At 62.4% G+C, this 22,367-nt stretch overlaps 3 protein-coding genes across 11 annotated transcripts in view; 2 read left to right on the top strand and 1 right to left on the bottom strand.

The window, feature by feature from the left end:
- Window positions 1-6,402, top strand: part of AMBRA1 (autophagy and beclin 1 regulator 1) — a 168,514-nt gene extending 162,112 nt beyond the window's left edge. For 8 of the 9 annotated variants that reach the window (XM_031943017.1, XM_031943015.1, XM_031943016.1 and 5 more), the window contains 2 exons: window positions 1,893-2,086; window positions 5,074-6,402. In XM_031943017.1, the coding sequence (XP_031798877.1) occupies window positions 1,893-2,086; window positions 5,074-5,501 (622 nt within the window). In that variant the 3' untranslated portion in view covers window positions 5,502-6,402. The remainder of the gene's footprint in view (window positions 1-1,892; window positions 2,087-5,073) is intronic. The other variant, XM_031943019.1, reaches the window with a different exon arrangement.
- Window positions 5,565-9,652, bottom strand: LOC116420075 (collagen alpha-1(I) chain-like). Its single transcript, XM_031943571.1, has 4 exons — window positions 9,154-9,652; window positions 8,111-8,651; window positions 7,045-7,327; window positions 5,565-5,714 (listed from the first exon to the last, which is right to left on the bottom strand). The coding sequence occupies exons 1-4, from the start codon at window positions 9,650-9,652 to the stop codon at window positions 5,565-5,567; spliced, it is 1,473 nt and encodes a 490-aa protein (XP_031799431.1).
- Window positions 9,000-22,114, top strand: CHRM4 (cholinergic receptor muscarinic 4). Its single transcript, XM_031941981.1, is given in 3 exon segments — window positions 9,000-9,301; window positions 19,665-20,318; window positions 20,321-22,114. Coding segments are annotated over 2 exon segments (1,362 nt in total). The 5' UTR covers window positions 9,000-9,301; window positions 19,665-19,714; the 3' UTR covers window positions 21,079-22,114.
- The last annotated feature ends 253 nt before the right edge of the window (window positions 22,115-22,367 follow it).

The following is a 22,367-nucleotide window of genomic DNA, read 5'->3' as shown; positions in this document are numbered from 1 at the left end:
GTTTGGGGAGGAAGAGGAGAGCGGCCTGCTAGAACGGTGTGTGTGTGTCTCTCTCTCCCTCTTTCCATCCCTCCCTCCCTTATTCTCTTTCCCTCCCTCTCTTTCTGTGTCTCTCCCTCTCTTTCCTAACATTCTCTTTTTATTCACTTTTGTTGTCCATTCTTTTGTTTTAATAGAGAAATAAAAGGGTAGATGGGAAAAAAGAAGAGAAAGTAAAGATAAAAATAACAGTTATAAGTGAATAAGTGGGGCCAGCTGTAATGCTGGAGAAACTGAAGTGGGATGGATTAGAGAACAATTTAATAATTTATTTGAAAAGAAGAGATTTACTGGGACCAAATGGATCCCATTTATAAAGCTAATTTTCAGCATTCATTTTTGGAAGATTTTTTTCCTCCTTCCCTCCCTCCCCGCAAAGCAGCAAGCAAATCCGATAGAGATTATACACATTCAGCCATTTTAATTGTATTTCCATACGAGTCATGTCAAAGAAAGAATAAAAGGGGGAAAAATCACAAGAAAGAAAACAATTTTTAAAAGTGAAAACAGTCAGCCTCCATCTGCGTTCGGTTTTTGTAGCTCGTTCTCGGGTGCAGATGGCATTTTTCTTCCCAAGTCTTTTGGAATGATCTTGGATCATCACAATGGTAAGAAGACCTAAATCGATCACCGTTGATCGTTCCACCATCTCGCTGTTACTGTATATAATGATCTCCTGGTTCTGTTCACTTCCCTCAGCATCAGCTCATGTAGGTCTCTGCAGACTTTCTGAAATCAGCTCATTATTTTTTACAGAACTTAACAGAACATTACATTCATGTGCCACAGCTTGTTCAACCATTCCCCAGTTGATGGGCATCCACCCAGTTTCCATTTTCTTGCCACAAAAAGAGGTCCTACAAACATTGCACGTGGGAGGGGGCATTTCCCTTCTTTTATGATTTTTTGGGGGACACAGACCCAGTAGTGAGACTGCTGGATCAAAGGGTATGCAGTATGACAGCCCTTTGGGCATAGTTCCAAATTGCCCTGCAGAATGGCTGGATCCATTCACAATTCCACCAACAATGCGTCAGTGTCCCAGTTTTCCCACATCCCCTCCAACATTCTGCATTATCTTTTCCTGCCACCTTTGCCAGTCTGAGAGGTGTGAGTTGTTTTAATCTGTATTTCTCTAAATCAAAGTGTTTTAGAGTATTTTTTCATATTTCTATAGACAGCTTTAATTTCTTCAACCTAAATGTCTGTCCATATGCTTTGCCCATTGACCCAGTTCTCCCAGCATCCTTCATAGTTGTTCTGTCACTCGCTTTGCCTAAGTTCCTGCTCAGTAGAGGATGGAGGTTACACACCAAGTTCGATGCTGGCCCGGGAAGTTGGGATGGGGCTTATCTCCCTCCGCCCCCAGGACCAAGGCCTTGTAGCAGCGGACCCCCAGGGCGCCTGGAGAAAAGGGGCGAGAGAGAGAGCCCCATATGGCCTAGGCCTAGTTTCCTGTTCGTTCCCCAGGACAGCCAAAGTCTGGGGGCCTCTGTTCCCCGGAGTTCCTCCAGTCTGATCAGAGGGCGCCGAGCTGGGGCTTTTCAGTCTCATTACTGAATTATTCCACTTGTTCACCGATAGGCTCCTCAGATGCCGCCTCCAATTGGAGTGACCCTGGGCTCTCAGGCCGGTCACAGCCCAACTTCTCCCGGGTCCGCTCCACCCAGGAAGGCCTGGAGGGCAGGCCCAGGGGGCCAGCTGGGCCCAGGTCAGCCTGGAAGGAACTGACACCCGGACAGGCGAGCCCTGGCACAGAAACGCTCTTCTTTCAGAATGGGGCCTGGGCGCTGCTCGGAAAGCCTGGGGAGCCGAGGACTGGGGGAGCCTGACTTGTGTTTGTCTCTGTCCAGAAGCAGCAGAGCTACGTGGAGGACGGACAGGGACATGGGCTTGATGAATGCCATCGGCCTTCAGCCCCGGCACCCGACCACTTCAGTGACATCTCAGGGCACCCAAACTTTGGCACCTCAGCTGCAAAATGCTGAAACGCAGACGGAAAGGGAGGTTCAGGAGCTGGGGGCAGCAGCCTCAGGGTCTGGCGAAGGTACGAGCTGCCGGGGGGAAGGGGCGGGTACGGGGGCTTGCGACGGTCGCTGGCGGGGGGCTCAGACCTCTTCTGGAGGCCAGCAGGTAATGGAGCTTCCCTTCACGGGTCCCCGGTGTGCCGCCCGGGCCCAGGCTCCCCTGCCTGCCTGAGCAGGCCGAGCTCCGGGTGGCTTTCACAGCCCCCTCAGGGACTCCGTCTGGCCCAGGTACAGCTGGTGTTTGCTGGGAGCCAGACCGAGGCTTTGGCATCTCTCTGGGAACCATCACATCTCTCTGGGAACCATCGCATCTCGCTCTCCATGCGGGGAAGTTGGGAAGTCGCTGGCTGCTTCTGCCCTTCCACGACGCCCTCCCCGGCCAGCCCCTCGGGTGGGGGGCCCCGTCAGCCACAGCCCCCATGCCGGGCCTGGGCCCTCACAGACGGAGGAGCCCTCGGAGTCTGTGGCCGCCTGTGTTCCTCAGCCTCCTCGCTCCTGAGCCTCCTGCTCCTGAGCCGGCCCAGACTGTGAACAAGGCGCTGACGGGCTCACGCCGGTCGGGCCGAGCTCCTGCCTGTGAGAGGCCTCCAGAGGAGGGGGCGCGGCAGGGCCCGAACCATCGTTGGCAGCGATTTCGAGCCCGGCTCCCCGCAGGCAGACGCCCCTCCCAGTGTGAGCGCCCAAGGCAGCCGGAGGGGACGTCCGGCCACGGCAAGCCCAGGGCGGTGGGGGCTCTGCTCCCCGAGTTGTGGCCGGTCTGTCCAACCTGAGACATCTGTGGAGCAGCCAGAGGCTGGACGGGAGTCCGCAGCCTAATCTCCCCACGGGGTCCACTGGTGTGACGAGGTTGGGGGTGCCTGGTGGGCCCAGCTACCGCCACTGAGCTCCTTCCTTGTCGCCGGCGGAGGGTCTGGCGAGACGAGGCCCCGTGGCAGCAGGGGGCGGAGCGGGTCTGGCGGCAGCTGCCGTGGCTCTCGCCGTGGGGTCTGTGCTCCACAAACCTTCTTTTTGACCCACTGAGTCAGGGCCACAAGGAAGGCATGGCCACAAGTCCCCTCTCACAAGGGGCCTCCCCGGACCCCCAGCTCTCCAGAGCTGCTTCCTCTCCCAGCTGTGAAAGGGGTTCCCCTGCCTCCTGGTGGGGGAGGGGAGGCAGCTCATAATTAATGGGAAAAGAGCTGTACTTTTGCTAATTGCCTGCCCACCCCCAGTTCTTTTCCATCAGTCAGCGCGCAAGGGTTATGAGACCACGTCTAATCTTCTGCTTCTATAAAAATTTGATGGCGGGCTGCTGAGCCCAGGAGGTTTGCAGGGGGATGCACAGCTGCCTCTGGAGCTTCGGGCCAGGGCCCCCATTCCTGGTGAACAAGGGGAGAACGTGGCCGGCTCCCAGATGCACGGTCCCCATCCCTGTCCCCTGGCCCTGAGGGAAGAGCGGCCTGCGAGAAGCCTGAGGCAGTGGCCCCTCCTCCCTCATCCCTCTGCTGCTGCCTCCTGGGCTTGAAGGCCTTTAAGGCCCCGGGTCTGATGGGAGGGGAGCTGAGGGCGGATTGGGCCCAGAAGCCTCCAAATACAGAATATGGCCTGGGGCTGGCTGAGATGTGCGGTCATCACGGAGACCCAAAGCCTATGGCTCCCGAAAGGCTGGCTCTGGGGCCATTTCCCAGAGAAGCCCGGGGTTCTCTTCCCTGGGTGAGAAACGCAGTTGTTGGTGTTTGCTGCAGCAGCCCCGCGTGGCAGGGAGAGAGCCCCCCGAGGTGACACCGTCCCCCACAGGCTCCTAAGCTCTCCCGGAGACTGACCTCGTCACGTGCCCTCCGGCCTGGCTCCCGGCCCCAGCGTCAGAGCCTTTAGCTGAGAGCTGCCCCAGCAAGTGGGCCCGGGCTTCCTGCTGCCTCTGCCCCGCCATGGCCTGTCCTGCGCCTGGAAATAGGCCACTGCAAAAGTTGATAGCTCCCTGGGCACGGAGCCCAGCCCCTTAATGCCATGGGACTCCTGCCAGCCCAGCTCGTGTCCTGGGACAGCCTGGCCATGGTTTAACTGCAGAAAACATTCTTGGAAAGCAGCAGACCTCGCCTCCATCGGGGGATGGTAGGAGCCGGCAGTGGCAGCTAGCTAAGGGACATCCCCAGGCGGGTCCCCCACCCCGGTGAAGGGGAAAGGGAAGTCGAGGCTGATGTTTGGGTCGCCCCTGCTCTGCTGCTCAGCCCACAGGCTGCTGCCCCTATGGCCCCACACCGGCCCAAGGACACGTGGCTTCTGCGCCAGACCTCCCTGGGGGAAGCACAAGGCCAGAGCCCCTCATCGCCTCGGCCTACTGGGCCCAAGGGCCGAAGCCTCCTTGTGACCGACAGGCCAGACATCCCCCAGCAGTGTCCATCCCACCTGTTGGGGGTTAGAGCAGCCCCCTCAGAATTCACAGCTCCTCAAACTGAAGGGAGTCCCTGTAGGAAACAGCAGCGCTTGGTGCAGGACACGGTCCCAAGCAAAGCCAGAACATGTTCTCACAGTTCTTGTGGAGGAGACTGAGCCCTACGGGGTCCCAGAGGGAGCTCTGCTCCCCGGACAGGGGGCTTCTCTGTAAGATGAGGCTTTGGCTGGCGCTGTGTCGGACTCCTGGTGGTCTGGGGGCTTGTCGGGTGGGGCTGACGAGCAGGTATTGAGATGTCCAAGACAGCCCTGAAGAGGAGCATGGCAGGGTGGCGAGAGCCGGAGGCGGCAATGAGAACCTGGGCGGCGCCAAGAGCCCAGGGAGACGAGAACCCAGGCGGCGTTTCCTCTGGCCAAGCCGGGGTCTCCCATCTGAGACTGCTGAGTTGGACTTGGATTCTCTGTCAAGACTTTGGTCTTCTGGAGGTTTTATCAGTGCTAGGGACGCCAGCCATGGTTCTGCTGCACGGGGATGGGGACGGGGAGGGGGAGGATACTGCGCAGGGACAGAGACCCTGCTGCACTCCCAGGTGCCCCTGGCCCCATCTTTGCTAACTCCCCGCTTTGTGCCTTTCAGGTGAGGGTCCGGAGTACGGGCCGGGAGGGGAAGACGCGCTCACCAGGATCCAGAGACTGATGGCCGAGGGGGGCATGACAGCGGTGGTGCAGCGGGAGCAGAGCACCACCATGGCCTCCATGGGAGGCTTTGGCAACAACATCATCGTCAGCCACCGCATCCACAGGAGCTCCCAGACGGGCTCGGAGCCGGCCCCCGACAGCGCGGCTCCCCAGCCCTCCACCTCGCGGGGGCTGGCCCCCGAGCCTCAGGGCCGCAGCCTCCCGGAGCTGGAGCCTCTGGCGGAGCGGGGCCTGAGCCTGCGGACGGGCCCGGCCAGGCCGGCCTCCCCGAGCACTGTGGGACCAATCTCGTACAGCGACCTAACCAACAACAACCCTCTTGCTGACAGCGCCGGGTGCCCCAGTGGAGAGCCGAGGGACAGGTAGAAGGAACTGGGCCCGCCGCTGCCGCCCTCACGCTGCCGAGCAGAGACCCGACCTCGCAGCCCACTAGGATCCGTGCCCGCTGAGAAGCTGCCGGCCACAGGGGGCCAGGCGGGCGCCGGGGAGGCTGCCGTCGTGGGCCCGCGCGGCGCTCCGAGCCCTGGCTGGGCGGAGGGGGCTCTCGCCACAGCCCTCGAAAGGCCACGTCTTCCAGCTCTGGGGAGATCCCGCGCCGAGGACGGCCGTGAGCCCCCGGCCCAGCCGCCGGGAGGAGGAGGGTCCCGGCCCCTCTAGGTCCTCTCCCGTCCCTGCGCCTCTTCACATCCATCCCTTGGCTTTCTTACCCAGAGGCTCCAAGCTGGGCCCTGGGCCAAGCTCTGGGACTGACTTAACTGGTGGGGGGACGATTCTGTGGTGACGGAGGGGTCGGTTCACTTGCTACCTGGGGATTTCCCCCCAGGGCAAAGGAAGCGATCCAGGTTAGTGGGCAGGAGCTCACTCAGGGAGCTTGGGCCGAGGAGGGGCGGGTGGCAGGACAACCTCCCTCTGGGTGGGTTCCCCAAGATCCTCCCGCCAACGCCCAGCGGAGCAGGGCTTCATGTGTCAGTATTAGGACCCTGGGCATCTGCCCGGCGCGGGCTGGGCAAGGGCTGCAGCTCCGGGTCAGAGGGTGAGGTATCGGTCTGTCCTGTCAGGTGTTGCATGTGAAATCTTGAACTGTACATGTAGTTTCTAGTGGAGAAATCAAGGCTCTGATGATTTTGTTTTTAGTATAAAGAAATGTGATTTCCTTTCTGTTTGTAACTCATCATAGAGACATTTTGGTGGGAGGAGAGGGGACTAGTCCGACTGCTAACAAGGGAAACACCAAAGATCAATGTCATTAAAATGATGGCTACCCTTCGCTGCCTCTCTCTGTGTTTCTGCGCGCTTTGGGCCCTTCCCTAGATCCTCCCTTGGGGTCCTCCCGGCGGGACACCCTGTGACCCTGGTCGCCCGCCCTCTGCTCCTCCCCACTGTAAGATGATTGAATTGGGAAGATGTCACCGAGCCCAGGGAAGCTGAGGCGCCGGCCCTGACCAGGAAGGGCAACAGTTTTGTGCCTGGGATGAGCCAGGGAGAGGAGGAGGGACCTGGGAACAGTGATAGAGCCCCCAGGTATGGTGTCGGCTCGATCCCCTTCAGGGGCTCCCTGACTCCCTCTGTGAGCCAGGCAGCCAGTGTCCGAGGGACCCACTGGGGCCTCCTGCCCCCGCCCTAAAAGTGTCTAGGAGATAATGGGGGTGAAAGCACAGTCAGGAGCACAGGGCACAGTGCATTCGCCTGGGTCCCTCCAAGGACGTGAGGCAGGGAAACCTGCTGTCCTGCTGCCACCCCTGTGCCCACCATCGTGCCCACAAGGAGCTTAGGGTCTAGCCAAGCCGACAAAATGCAAGAAATCGGGGGATATTTGTAGAACACTAACAAGGCAGGACCCCGAGTTGGTGGTCCTGAGGAAAGGCTTTGTGGGAGCCGTGGAGCCTCCACAAGGAAATGGGCGTCCCACCCGTCCAGGGACCAGTGGGTAGAGAAGGAAAAGGCATTCCCCGCCTCGCCTTTCAGTCATCCAGCCACTCCGGCCACTCAGAGAACGACCCCCCCCCCCCAAGTCACTGATGAAGCTGGAACAGTCCTGGCTGCAGGAGGCCATGTCCAGGAGCAGCCTTTCCAAAAAGTGGCCACCATTGGGTGCCGACCTCCACCCTGGGTGAATGGGGCTCCGGCCTCCCCGACCCTCGGCCTCCCTCTTGGGGGCCCAGCCATATGGAGGAGTGGCTGGTGCTCCTGGGCTGGAGAGATGGGAGCAAACGGCGTGGAAGCTTCTCCCCTGTCAGATTCTGAAGGCCTTTCTGGGACCCTGGTGATGGTGGTAGGGGGTGGGGGGATAAGGAGTGAGGACCCAGCTCTAGCTCCTCCAGGCCCCCACACAGCAGCAGCTACTGCCTGCTCTGGGGTTCAGAGTGCTCTCTCCCTCCCCCTGGTCTTGAAAACCTCAACACTGAAGAGCCTTCTTTGGAGCGGACTTTTTCTCCCCCCTCCCCCTTTCTCTGGGGGCAGAGTAAGATCTGGGTAATTTCCAAAGGGGTGGGGGGTCATCCGGGCCTGAGGCAGGGAGAGAGTTGCCCCCAGCGGATGAATGCTGCGGTTTGAAGTTCCCGAGCCCCCCCCCCCCCCCCCCCCCCCCCCGTGCTTGCTGCAATTTGTGGCGGGGCTCCGGGGGGCACACGTTGGCAGGGCAGTGTCCAAGGAGGAGGTGCTCGCTTGGCCCGGCTGGCCTCTTGCCCCGGGGGCGAATCCCTAAAATGCTGGGCGGCTTCTCAGGCCCCATCCCACGAGCCTCTGGAAAGCGGTTGGTCCCGCTCTCCCATTACCTTGGGGTGTGCCGGGGAACTCCTGCCCCCATTGTCCAGGGCCCTGGAGCCCGGCTGGATGGGGGAAGGGCCTGGCAGGGTAGCCAGGGGTCCCCGAGGGCGGAGGCTGCCCGGGTTTAGGCCGCCCGTTCCAGGCTTCTCTGCGAGGCTGGGGATGGGGATGCACCGAGGGAGGGAATCCAGGAAGGACCGGAACCTGACCCTTCCCCCTTGCGCTCCCGGAGCCCCTGGCCAAGGCGGCGGGGGGAGGAGGGCGCTGGGCTCCGGGGTGCAGAACTCGGAGGCTTTAGGTGCCCGCGCAGCCGCCCCGAGCCGGGCTCGGGAGCCCCCCGGGCTTCCCACTGCGGGCCCCCCCACCGCCCCCGACGGGACGCTCGGGCACCCGGCGGCTGGACTCGGTCCATCCCCGGCCGCGCCCACGGACCCCCGCCCGTTTCCCACTGGGTCGGTTTCTCTTTCCCGGGTGGGGAGCGCTCGTTTCGAGGTCCCGGCGCTAACCCCGAGGGCCGGACCTGGCGAGGGGGGCCCTGCGCCCCGCCCAGGCCAGACTCCACGTCACGGAAAGGAATGGGCGCGTGAAGGAGGGGAGGGGGCCCAGGCGCTCCTAGTGCTCCTCCGGCCCGGCCCTCCCCCCGCCTCCCCAGCTGCTTGCCAGGTCCCCGAACTTCGCGGGTAATAAGTCCCAGCCGCACGCGGCGATTCCTAGAGACGTTTCGGGGCGACCCCGGACAGGGGTCTCGGCCTGAGCCCGGAGATGGGGTCGGGCTCTGGGGACAGGAACCTGGGGACCCTTCCCGGGGACGGTGTCACCACGACAACGAGGACCCTCCCCCCAGCGCACGCGCCGGGATCCCCAGCGGGACCGCGCCCCGCGCCCCACGTCCTGCTGTAGTCCCGGGAGCCCTCCCCCCCCCCCCCCCGGGCCGGCTCCCGCAGGGCACACGCGGACCCGGCCCGGAGAGCGCGCGGAGGGACGGACGGACGGACGGACGGAGGGAGGGAGGGAGGAAGGGAGGGAGGGAGGCGAGCGGGGCCGCAGCCGTGGGGCTGCCCCGCGGTGATTGGCTGCCTCCCCGTGACATCACGAGGATCGGGAAAAGTGCGAGGGTGAGAGAGAGTCGGAGCCACAGCCGCCGGGAGCCGCGGAGCGAGCAGGGGCCGTCCCCTGCGCACCCCGGACCGCGGCCGGCACCGCCGCTGCCCCCCGCCCGGCTCCGCCCCGGCCCGGTCTCCGCGGCGCCCACCTGGCCCCAGACCGGCTGCCCGGGCCGGCCCGACGGTCCTCTCCTGACCCCTGGCCGCTCCCCGCCCGCCCCGTCCATCCCCTCCGCCCCGTCCGTCCCGGCCGCCCAAGAAGCCTCGGGCCAGTCCGGAGCAGCGCGGCCCTACAGGGTAAGTGCGGCCGGAGGGGCGCGGGGCTGGACCGGCAGCCCGCCGCGAGGATGGCCCCGGGGAGGGGGCCTGGAGCCCCGCAGGGGCGCCCTCGGGTCCGGGGGGGGATCGGGAACCAGAGGCCCCCAGAGAGAGGAGGAGTGCTTGGGGCCGCGGGGCAGGGCTGGAGGGGCGTCGGGGAGCGCACCGCCTAGCAGCGGCCCCGGACAGGTGGGCGCCCGCCTCCCAACTTCCCCTGCGCTTGGAGCTCCGAAGTGGCCCCGGGGCGTCCGACTCCGGGCCCTGGGCCTTGGGGGGGACAGAGGGGGCTTCCAGTTTCCGCCGCTCCGCCCCAGCCTCTGGCAACGCCATTCCTGTTCCCACCCGGGAGAACCTCCCTCCTGGTTCAGGATCCCCAGGCGCAGCGAGTCCACCCAGGAGCCATTTCTCCCCCGGTGTGCGCCCCACTCGAGCAAGCCCCGAGACAGAGCCTCCCTCCCCGAGCACCGGCCTCGTGGGTGTCCGTGAGCCCCCCCCCCCCCATTCCGTCCTCTGGGCTTTTTATGTGCGGTATAACCTGGGCCGCACCCTCGGGACTCCACCTTCCCTTCCCCAGCCCTCCTCAAGGACCCCCGCCCCAGGCCATGTCTGAAGGGACATTTCCAACCGCCTCAGGGCTTCCCACAATCCACAGTCCTGGGGAGGGAGAGAGCTCGTGGGGCCTGGGCCCCTCGGGACAAAACCGGGGGACCCATGCGCCTGCGATCCCCGGGAGAACCCAGTCACCCAAAGCGGGTTCATGGCGTCATCAGCATGGCTAACCTCGGCGGCAACTGCGAGCAGGGTGGCCACGCGGCGCCCCCAGACGGCTCGGGGCTGTGCTCCCCTTGCTCTGTCTGGGGACTGGATCCCGAGCCGCTACCTGCTGCTGGGGACGGCCTGCACCTGTCACTGAGGAGCTCAGAGCTCTGTCCGGGTCAGGCAGGGGCTGGGGAGCGCCCCCTCACCCACCCAGCCGGGAGCTTGTCGGAGGGGGATTTGCCAGGGCTCGTCCCTGGGGGCCTGGGCACAGGAGCAGGGCCCCAGAGCCCATTCCGGAGGTCACCTCCTGCCAGCATCTCCCCTGCTCCCGGCAGCCCCTCTCGGGCTACATCTGGCTGCAGCTGCAGCAGCATCTCGGCCCTGACCTTGGGGGACTAGAACTCTTCGTGCAGCCAGTCTCCCCCAGTGCCCCAATGGCCTCTGTGACTCAGTGGTTCGTAGGGCTGAGCCGCTGCTCCCTATCCCTGCTCTCTAGCTTCAGGCCCCGGTTAGAGGCCAGGGACTCTTGGCAGCTTTCCCTGGTCCTGAAGGGAGAAGGGCCCCAGCGCAGCCCCTTCCGCAGGCTGTTGCCTCTCTCCCCTGTACCTCTGGCTCCTACACGGAGGTGGCAACTTTTAAGAGATGGATCCCCTGTCCTGATGGATGGGAAAGGCCTGAGCTCGGCCATACGGGGGGTGGAGGCGGGGGAGGAAGAGAAGGGGAGAAGTGTCTTACAGAGCAGGAGCTGCGCTGGGGCCCCTCTTAAAGGCTGTCGTTTGGCCCAAGGGAGAAGGAGGCTGCAGTTGGACTAGAATCTTGCCCCCTCTCCGCCCCCGGTGTAGCAGGACGGGCTAGGAGGGAGCCAAGCTGCAGCCCGGGCCGGGAGAGGCGGGAAGGGCCGCCCAGCCCGCGGCACCTGCTCCTTCCCCTGCGAACCGCGGAGCATCTCCGGCCTCCCCTGGCTATTCCACCGAAAAGGGCCCTGGGATTGGGAGCTGAAAAGTCCTGCTGGGGAGAGAGAAGCAGTGTGTGTGTGGGGGGGGAGGGGGGGGGATAGAGAAGCACTGAGGGGAGGACAGAGAAGGGGGAATAGAGAAGCATTGGGGGGGGGGGTAGAGAAGCACCTCTTTGTTTTCTCACGTTTTCATTGGCCACCCCCCCCCCTGCCATTTCGGGCCCCGAGCCCGGACCGGTCTGCGCAGCCTGGCCGCGTGCCGGGCCACATAAGGCCATTTAGAGGCGTGCCCGGGGTCCATCCGCACCGCACACACTCCTATGTGAATGTGGGAGAGGCCCCAGACAAAAAAGACGCCCTGCTTGCCATCGGCTTCCTCCCTTGTGCTCGCCCCCCCTCCCCGGTCTCCCCCACCTCCGCCCTCGGCCCCGGGGCCTGGAAGGGTAACCTGCTACCCTTGCCCTCCCCAGCTTTCTCCCCTCGTCGGGCCAGCGCCCCGAGCGCGCCTGGGAACCCCAAGCCCCGCCTGGGGAGCCCCCCTCGGCGCCCCCCTCCCTCGCGAGCACGAGTCTCTCGACCGAAACTTCCAAAGGGAGACAAAGCCCTTCCCCTGCTCCTGTCTCCGCCCCCGCCCCTCTGCCCCGTCCCCCACCATTTCCCTTCCCCTCTGCAGAGCTCGGGCCCCTCCGAAGGTACAGGGCGGCCGAGCCCCTGCTAGGGCCGACAGCCCCATCTAGTGGCGATCGCGGTCTCTGCCGCCGCCTGCTCTGCCCGTTGAGGCAGCCGGCAGCTTGGGGGGCCGGGCCCAGGGGAGGGGGCTCTGCCGCAGCGGGGCCGCTCGTTCCCCGGGGGACGGCTCCTCGCGGCGGCGCGCGCCCCAGCCCTGCCCCCCGCGGGAGCCCCACGATGGATGGGCCGGCGCCCGCTGCCTCCCCCGAACTGCGGCCAAGGCTCAAAGGGGAGAAGGCTCAGGGTCCCGGCTCCTCCTGCCTCCGCCCAGCCCCGGGGGTCCGTCCCCTTCAGTCCAGGACCTTGGCCGGGGCCCGGCCTGACACTCGCGCACACACTCTCAACCTGGAAGCCTCCTGGAGAAAGCTTGACGGGGAGGCAGGGAAAAGCCTGCTGGGTGGGGGCTCCCCCATCCTGATTTCTCACCTGGACTTTGCTTCCCCCGGGCCTCAGTTTCCCCACTTATAGCAGCAGTTCCCGTTTATTGTTTTCTGTGTGGGCCCCGCACTCGCTAAGCCCTTGGGGGCACAGGGAGAGGCAGGGGGGCGGCTGGCAGTCAGTGGGGGAAAGCCTCCGAGCAGCTGCCGCTGCCCTGCAAGGCGGGAACCCTTGGGCCAGGAGGCCGAGCGTCCCCCAAGGCTCCTCTCAGAGCAGGGAGAGCGGGCCCCTGGCTGCCTTAGGAGCAAGGGAATGTCCCGGGGCAAGCAGGAATAGAGCCAGATCCAAGTCGGGAGGCTTGGGTTCAAATCCTGGCTCTGGATGGCTCTCATTATGTCTCCTCCTCCCCACTCTCTGTGCCTTGTTTTCCTCATTTGTAAGGCGAGGGGGCTGGATTGGCATTTCCACGATGCAGGGAGGTTGGCAAGGAATTGTTTTTCCTGGAGGGATTTTTCTTGATGTAGAGCGGAAGTTCCCTCCGCCGAGGCAGAGGAGCAGCTGGTCTTCAGTTGGGACTCTCAGAGCCTTGGGCCAGGAAGAAATGGAAATGACTTGTTCCAGAGCCAGACCGGATTAAAGGCGAGACTCGAACTCGGGTCTTCCCAGCCCCCTCTGCACTTCCCCTGCTGTCATATACAGATCCATCATCTGAGCTCAAAACAGGCCCGTGAGGGCAGTGCTAGGGCTCAAAGACCCCCATTTTCTGAACGAGGAAACTGAGACACATCTAGCCAGGGAGGGCATCTGGGGCCAAGGCTGGCACTCCTGCCCCCTCCTCTCCAACTCCCCTCGCCTTTGATTCTGGTTGTTGCTCCAGAGCCAGGGGGATTCCTTGTCATGGGGGGGGAGGAATAGAGACCTTTGGGGGAGAGTGTCAGGAGGTTCCCTGCCAGCCCAGGATAAAGCAATTGAGGGTGGAGGATGGCACTGGGCTCAACGACGAGGTCCAGAATTTAAGCAGAACATGGCCAGGTTTGGCACCGGGCTTCAGGTCTGGAAGCCGATGTGAGTCATTTCTCAGCCGGACTCCTAAAACCTTAGAACCTGGAGGGTCAGAGCTGAGAGAGACCTCAGAATATAGAAAGTCAGAAGTAGGAGGGACCTTGGAACTTAGAAGATCAGAGCTGGGAGTCACCTTAGATCCTAGAATGTCAGAGCTGGGAGTCAGACCTTGGAATGTCAGAGTTTGGAGGGACCTCAGAACCTAGAAAGTCAGAACTGGAAGGGACCTTAGAATGTAAAATGTCAGAGTATGTGTGGGGGAAATCTTAGAACCTAGAAAGTCAGAATTGGGAGGGACCTTAGAACCTAGATCAGGGCTGGAGGGAACCTTAAAACCTATAAGATCAGAGCTGAGGAAGGGAGTCTTAGAATCTAGAATTGTCAGAGCCAGAAGGGATATTAGAACCTAGAAAATCAGAGCTGGTAGGAACCTTGGAACATGAGATGTCCGAGTTAGGAGGGACCTCAGAACCTAGAAAGTCGGAACTGGGAAAGATTTTAGATCCTAGAAGATCAGGGCTGAAAGGCACCTCAGAACCTGGAATGTCAGAGCTGGGAGAGACCTTAGAACCTAGATTAGAATTAGTGGGAACCTTGGAATCTAGAGTGTCACAGCTTGGGGGGAATCTTAGAACCTAGAAAAAGAGTTGGAAGGGACCTTAGAACCTGGAATGTCAGAGCTGGGAGAGACTTCAGAAGGTAGAAAGCCAGACCTAGGAGGGATCTTAGTATCTAGAAGATCAGAGCTTGGAGGGACCTTAAAACATAGAATGTCAGATCCGGAAGGGATCTTAGAACCTAGAGGATCAGAGCTGGGAGGGACATTACAAGCTAGAATGTCAAAGACAGAAGGGATCTTAGAACTTAGAAGATCAGAGCAGGTAGGGATGGAAATGTCAGAGCTGAGAGAGACCTCAGAATGTAGAAAGTCAGAAGTAGGAGGGACCTTGGGACCTAGAACGTCAGATCTGGGAGAAACCTTAGAACCTAAAATGTCACAGCTCCTAGAATGCCAGAGCCAGAAGGATCCTTAGAACCTAGAAAATTGGAACTGGTAGGGCCCTTGTAATATGGAATGTCAGAGTTAGGAGAGACTTCAGAACCTAGAAAGTAGAACTGGGAGGGACCTTAGAATGTAGAATATCAGAATGGGGGGGGGGGGGGCGGCAGGGGAATCTTAGAACCTAGAAGTCAGAACTGGGAGGTACCTCAGAACCTAGAAAGTCAGAATTTAGAGGAACCTTAGAACTTAGAAAATCATAGAGGGGGATCTTAGAACCCCAAAGATCAGAATTGGTACTTAGAAGATCAGAGCTGGAAAGAACTTCAGAACCTGGAGTGTCAGAGCTGTGGGAGAGAACTTTAGAGCTGGGAGAGATCTCAGAACTTAGAATGTCAGAGTTTGTAGGGGTGGGGGTGGAGAGGGAAAATCTTAGAACCTAGAAAGTCAGAAGTAGGAGGAATTTCAGAACCTAGAAAGTAAGAACTTGGAAGCCCCTAAAAAGCTCGAATGTCAGAGCTGAGTGGAACCTTAAAGATCACAGTTAAGAAGGACCTTACAACCTCGAATGTCAGATCTGGGGGAACACTTTGGAATCTAGAATAGCGAATGTGAGGAGAACCTTAGAGCCCACAGTCAGAACTGGGGAGAGCCTCAGAACCCGGAATGTCCTTACTGGGAGGGACCTCACAATCTGAAATGTCTGAGCTGAGGAATTCTGAAATCTCATCTAGGCCACCGTGCATCTTCCAGACGATGAGTCCCTTGGGTGGGAAGGCAGGAATGTCGGGGTCACCCACTATGCCCGCATGAGGGGCACCTTTCACGGACCCAGGAGAGTGGGGCAGCAGCCAGGCCCGGGCAGGCGAAGGGAAGCTGTTCCTGGCTCCTCCGTCACCCTCGGCCGTGGGAATAGGTGCCCGGTGGGGAAGAGAAGCACCCTGGGGAGGTCCGAGGGGGCTCCGAGCAGGGACAGGAAGCCGGGGGCTTCAAAGCTGAGCAGAGTTGACTTGAACCGCGGCTGAGCTTGCCGAGCCTCCCAGGAAGACCTCCCGGCTCTCGTCCTCCTGGATCCTCCTCGGAATTTCGGCCTCTGCTCCCCCGGGCTCGGGCTTCCCCGCCGCTCGGCCCTTCTCTAGGACAGAGCCGGACCCTGGCATTGGAGATTCCCAGGAGAAGGAGCCCCCACGGGCCCCAGCGCAGCGCCCTGCCCGGAGCCCGTGTCCATGGTGCTGAAGCCGAGGGCGCTGCTCCTGCCAGGAGTGGAGTGAGAGCCCCGCCCCAGCGCCCCCCCTCTGGAACCCGCCGGGCCCAGCCTCCCCGCCCCCCCTCTGGAACCCGCCGGGCCCAGCCCCTGCCCCTCTGAACCGCCGCCCAGCCCCGCCCCTCTGGAACCCGCTGGCCCAGCCTCCTGCCCCTCTGGAACCCGCCGGGCCCAGCCTCCCTGCCCCTCTGGAACCTGGCCCAGCCCCGCCCCTCTGAACGCGGCCCAGCCGCCCCGCCTCTGAACCTGCTGGGCCCAGCCTCCCGCCCCCTGGAACCTGCTGGCCCAGCCTCCTGCCCCTCTGAACCGCTGGGCCCAGCCTCCCCGCGTGGGAAGGGAGGGAGACCTTCGGCCCAGCAGTTCTCCGGAGCTCAGGAACAGGCCGGGGCTGGAGAACGCTAGGACGCCGGAGCCGGGAGGAGCCGGGAGGGGGCGCGGGACGTCCCGCGGCCGCGCAGCTTCGGGTTTCAGAGCTGGGGGGAGCCCTGCGAGGTGGGCGAGCCGGCGGGGACGGGCCGAGAACCCAGGGGGCCCCTCGGGACCTCCGAGGTGGGAGGTTGGGAGCGCGTAGAACTGGGCGTCCTCCCGCGCCGGGCCGGGGGCTGTGGGAAGCCTGCCCGAGGGGCGGGAGGGGTCCCGGAGCGTTCGCGGGGCGCTTCAGGGGCGTTCCAAGAGCTGGTGCTTGCTCGTGGAACGTGGGGTTGGGAGAGGTGAGTAGTGAGTGTGTACCGGGAGGTCTGCATCCATAGATGTGTTAGTATTTGAGGAGTTTGGGAGATCGTCTCGCGGGTGTGTATCGTGAGTGTGTGTTCTCTTGCACGTGGGCGGTGAGTGTGTGACGGGACCGGGGCGGGGCGGGCGCGCGCGTGGGCGGGGCGTGGGGGGCCGGGCGGGGCGGGGCGCGGGCGGGCGCGTGGGCGGGGCCGGGCGGGCGGGCGGCGGGCGGGCGGGCGGGCGCGTGGGCGCGTGAGCGGGGGCGGGGCGGGCGCGTGGGCGGGGCCCGGGGCGGGGCGGGCGGGCGCGCGGGCGCGGGCCGCGTGCCGCCGCACACGTGAGGCGGGAGCGGAGTCACCCCGAGGCGCCGGGGCTGCCGTGGGAGGGAGCGGGGGGAGGGCGCGATGTTGGGAAAAGGAAACCTGCGTGCGATTTTCACTTCGGAGTGGGCGGGAGGGGCGGGGGAGGGGCTGTCAGCGGCTCCGGGGAGCCCGTGACCCCCCGGCGGGCGCCCAGATGGCTGGGGAGCTGCGGGGAGAGCCCGGCCTGGGAGTCTGGAGCTTGGGCGTCTGGGCTGCCCCTCGAGGCCCCGCCCGCCGGGGCCGGGGGCCGGACTTTGCCGTGGGTCAGCATCTCTGGCGGGGCCTGGGGATGACGGCGGCCGCCTTCGATACCTCCCCATGCAGCCAGCCGCCCCTTTTACGGAGCAGGCCGCTGAGGCTTAGCGTGGGGCAGGGACTGTCTCAAAGAGAAGCCGCGCGGGCCAGGCCGTGGGCTCAGTGCTCGGGCGACTTCGGGCAGCGTTTCATTGCGCGGAGCCTCAGTCTCTTCACCCGTAAAATGGAAATTGGGGACACAGGCCCCCCCCCCCCCGGCCGCCGTCGGTCGATGGCCGCGGGGCCCGGGCGCTTCCCCTGAACGCTCTGAGACGGGTCAGCTCCCCGCGGGGGGCCAGCGTCGCCACGGCCCGACTCCCCCCGAGGTCCCCGACTCCCCCCGAGGTCCCCGACTCCCCCCGAGGTCCCCGACTCCCCCCGAGGTCCCCGACTCCCCCCGAGGTCCCCGACACCCTAGCGCCCCCCTCGGCGTCCCCCTGCCTCTGGGGGTCGGGGCTGGCGGCGTCCCTTCTCCTCACGGGGCCCCGCCCAGCGCCCCCCCACGCGCCTCCGGCTCCCGCCAGGGGCCCCGCCCCCTCCCGGTGCGCCTTACACGTCGCCCCCCTGCGGACGCTGCGCAGCAGACTCCCGGGCCGGTAGGGGGGCAGCTGGGAGGAAAGGGGGCAAGTCCCTCAGCATCTTGCCGGTCCTCGTTAGCCGGGAAGCTCTTTGGGGGCACGCACGCCTGCTTTTGCCTTATGTACGCAGAGCATACAGCAAGTGCTTAATAAGTGCTTGTTCTCTGACTGAAAGAGTTAAATGAACATAAAAAAGCATTTATTCAAAGCGCCCGCGTGCCCGGGAGCCCGGAGCGACTCCTTCTAGGACCACCAACAGAGGGAGACGCCGTAGCTGGGGACGGACTGGAGCCCCCCCCCCCCAGACCCCCCGGTCCCGCCCTTGAGGGGGGGGGGAGGTTCCTCCAGCCTCTGCTGAGACTTCTGAACTGCTTTACCCCCTGGGGACCCTCCCGCCAAGGGACCCCTGGGGACCGTCACCGGAGGAGACCGGGGCCCACTTGTCCTGCAGAGCTGAGGAGGGGGAAGGGAGCCCGGGAGCCAGGGCCGAGTCCCTGGTAAAGGGGCCTCTGGTCCACGGCCCTCGCGGCATCGGGGATTAGAGACGCGCAGGGACAGAGGGAGAAGCAAAGCTGGCTTTGGCTCCGAGGCCGCCGCTCATGGGCAGATCTCTTCATGCCACTGTGTCTCTTCCCCGGCTCCGAGACGCAGGCCCGCTTCGCTGATCCCAGGCTCCTTATCTCTCAAATGGAGCTGCTAGGAGCTGCTACATCACTGGGTTGTTGTGAGGCTCCAATAAAGTCACTTCTGTAAAGTTTTGTTTTTGTAAAGTGTGGCCTGTTAGGACTCACCACCATCACCACCATCACCATCACCTTCATCACCATCATCTTCATCACCATCACCATCACCTTCATCACCATCACTATCACCATCACCTTCATCACCATCACCACCATCACTATCACCATCACCATCACCTTCATCACCATCATCTTCATCACCATCACCATCACCATCACCTTCATCACCATCATCTTCATCACCATCACTATCACCATCACCTTCATCACCATCACCTTCATCACCATCACCACCATCACTATCACCATCACCATCACCTTCATCACCATCATTTTCATCACCATCACCATCATCTTCATCACCATCACTATCACCATCACCTTCATCACCATCACCATCACCTTCATCACCATCATTTTCATCACCATCACCATCATCTTCATCACCATCACATCACCATCACCTTCATCACCACCACCTTCATCACCATCACCACCATCACCATCACCATCACCATCACCTTCACCACCATCACCATCATCTTCATCACCATCACTATCACCATCACCTTCATCACCATCACCATCATCTTCATCACCATCACATCATCTTCATCACCATCACTATCACCATCACCATCACCTTCATCACCATCACCATCACCTTCATCACCATCACCACCATCACCTTCATCACCATCACCATCATCTTCATCACCATCACTATCACCATCACCATCACCATCCCACCATCACCCATCACCATCACCATCATCTTCATCACCATCACTATCACCATCACCATCACCATCATCTTCATCACCATCACTATCACCATCACCATCACCTTCATCACCATCACCACCATCACCATCACCTTCATCACCATCACCATCACCTTCATCACCATCACCACCATCACTATCACTATCACCATCACCTTCATCACCATCATTTTCATCACCATCACTATCACCATCACCACCATCACTATCACTATCACCATCACCTTCATCACCATCACCACCATCACTATCACCATCACCATCACCTTCATCACCATCACCACCATCACTATCACCATCACCATCACCCATCACCATCACCACCATCACCATCACCTTCATCACCATCACCACCATCACCATCACCTTCATCACCATCATTTTCATCACCATCACTATCACCATCACCTTCATCACCATCACCACCATCACTATCACTATCACCATCACCTTCATCACCATCACCACCATCACTATCACCATCACCATCACCTTCATCACCATAACCATCACCATCACCATTGTTTTTTAACCTAGAATGGTAGTGTTCTCACCACAACTTCCCAGATACCGAAAAGATCAGGAATGATTCCCGAGCTCCAATTATTGCAGAGACCTCCTACAGGTGTCGGGGCGGCCCGGGGCTGGATGGGGCTGGGGGGGTCCTGCTGCCCCCCCTCCCCTCTTGCCTTCCCAACCCCCTTTCTCTGTCTCCTCAGGCTCTTTACCGCCCTCTGGCACCCCTTCCTGGCCCGGCCCTCACTCTAAGATGGCCAACTTCACCCCTGTCAACGGCAGCTACGGCAACCAGTCGGACCAGTCGGTGCAGGCCATGCCGGCAGCCCCCAACCGCTACGAGACGGTGGAGATGGTGTTCATCGCCACAGTGACTGGCTCGCTGAGCCTGGTTACGGTCGTGGGCAACATTCTGGTCATGCTCTCCATCAAGGTCAACCGGCAGCTGCAGACGGTCAACAACTACTTCCTGTTCAGCCTGGCCTGCGCCGACCTCATCATTGGGGCCTTCTCCATGAACCTCTACACCGTGTACATCATCAAGGGCTACTGGCCCCTGGGGGGGTTCCCGTGGCTGGCCTGACCACGGAACAGACCGGTGATGAACCCTCATCATCAGCTCCGCCACTTTGTACCAAGCCCCTGACCTCCCAAGGCTTTCACCAAGATGGCGGGCCCTCTGTCGGCCCCGGGTCTTCCTTGCTCTGGGCCCGGCCTCCTCTTCGCAGGTGGGGTGGGGGTGCCGGACAATCAGTGCTTCATCCAGTTCCGCCAACCCCGGGTCACCTTGCACCCATGCGGGTTCCCGCCCGTGGGTCATTGACGGCACATCCACTCCCTGGCCAGTCGCCCCCACAAACCCGCCCGAGGCCCAAGGAGAAAAAGGCCAAGGGCCTCTCCTTCCTCCGCAGCCCCCTCATGAAGCAGCAGAGCGGCAAGAACCCGAACCGGAAGCCGGCGGAGGCCGCCAAGGAAGAGATCCGCAACGGGAGGCTGGAGGAAGCCCCTCCCCCGGTCCTGCTCCCACCCCGGCCCCCCGAGGACAAGGACACGTCCAACGACTCCAGCTCGGCCAGCGTCACCCAGAACACCAGGGAGAGGCCCCCCACCGAGGGCTCGACGGCCGAGACCGGCTGCAGCCCGTCCACCCCGCTGCCCCCACGCCCCCGGGCGCTCAACCCGGCCTCCAAGTGGTCCAAGATACAGATCGTCACGAAGCAGACGGGCAACGAGTGTGTGACGGCCATCGAGATCGTCCCCGCCACGCCGGCCGGCCTGCGCCCGGCCGCCAACGTGGCCCGCAAGTTCGCCAGCATCGCCCGCAACCAGGTGAGGAAGAAGCGGCAGATGGCGGCGCGGGAGAGGAAGGTGACGCGGACCATCTTCGCCATCTTGCTGGCCTTCATCGTCACCTGGACGCCCTACAACGTCATGGTGCTGGTCAACACCTTCTGCCAGAGCTGCGTCCCCGACACCGTCTGGTCCATCGGCTACTGGCTCTGCTACGTCAACAGCACCATCAACCCCGCCTGCTACGCCCTCTGCAACGCCACCTTCAAGAAGACCTTCAAGCACTTGCTCCTGTGCCAGTACAGAAACATTGGTACTGCCAGGTAAGTGGGCACCGGCCCTGCGGACGGGGACGCCCACCGCCCGGCCCACCCGAGAGGGAGAGTGGACTCGGACGGGCGGGGCCCAGAGCAGCCCCGGGCTGAGCCCAGTCGCCAGAGCGGAAACCCAAGGCCCGGTCCTCACGGTATCCCCATTCCTCAGCCCCCACGGGGGTAGGGCCCACCCGCCCGAGCTGCTGCTGGAACCAAGGCGGACTGGGCTCCAGAGCGGTTGTGTGGATTCTTCTCAGGACTCCGAGAAAGGCCCGGACCCGACAGACCTCTGGGCAGAAGGGGCTGGGTGCCCTTGAGAGGGCAGGGGAGGGGGTTTGGGGGTGCCTGAAGGGAAGGAAGGAAGGGAACCAGTCCCTGACAGTTCAGGGAGGACAGAACACCTGAGGACTAGGGGAGGCAGTGCTGGCCAAGGTGCTGCGGCCGCAGGGGAAGCTCTGGCCCAAACGGAGCCCTCAGGAAGTCTGGTGGGCCCGAGGAGGGAGGGGGAGATCGGGCTGCGGCTGCAGGGGGAACAGCCCTGACCCCCGGTGTCCATGGGACTGCCTGCCCTTTACCCACCTGCATGCAGGGCTCCGCCCGACCCTCCAGCCTCCTCCGCAAACTCCCGCTCCCCCCCTGCAGCCTGGTCACTGGGTCCCCCCCCCCCCCGCCCCAGGTCACGTGACCTTGGCGGGTCATGCCATGGACTTCAGATAGGGCGGCTGAGCCCGAGCTTGCCTTGTCCCCCCATCTCCTCCCTGGCTGCAGCAGCTCCCTCCTCCCCCCATGGCTTCTGGTCTATTGAGCCAAAGGGAGGCTCTGCTACTTGTGGCCCTCCCTGCTTAGGACAGGAGGCCGAATCCAGAGGCTAATGAGGCTCCGAGGGAAGTGAGGGAAGGGCCGACCAGGGGACAAGGAAGGGGCCCCCGGACCCCACAATCACGGCCTCCCCCTGAAAAACACTCCTGTGGCGGTGGGACGGGGAAGGTGAGGGAGGGAGACACAGAGACAGGGAGACAGAGAAGGAGGGAGGGAGACAGAGACAGAGAGACAGGGAGACAGAAGGAGGGAGGGAGACACAGAGACAGGGAGACAGAGAAGGAGGGAGGGAGACACAGAGACAGAGAGACAGGGAGACAGAAGGAGGGAGGGAGACACAGAGACAGGGAGACAGAGAAGGAGGGAGGGAGACAGAGACAGAGAGACAGGGAGACAGAAGGAGGGAGGGAGACACAGAGACAGGGAGACAGAAGGAGGGAGGGAGACACAGAGACAGAGACAGAGAAGGAGGGAGGGAGACAG

Source organism: Sarcophilus harrisii, chromosome 6, assembly GCF_902635505.1.
Source record: "Sarcophilus harrisii chromosome 6, mSarHar1.11, whole genome shotgun sequence".
NCBI lineage: Eukaryota > Metazoa > Chordata > Mammalia > Dasyuromorphia > Dasyuridae > Sarcophilus > Sarcophilus harrisii.
This window is presented reverse-complemented; position numbering and strand designations above follow the sequence as displayed.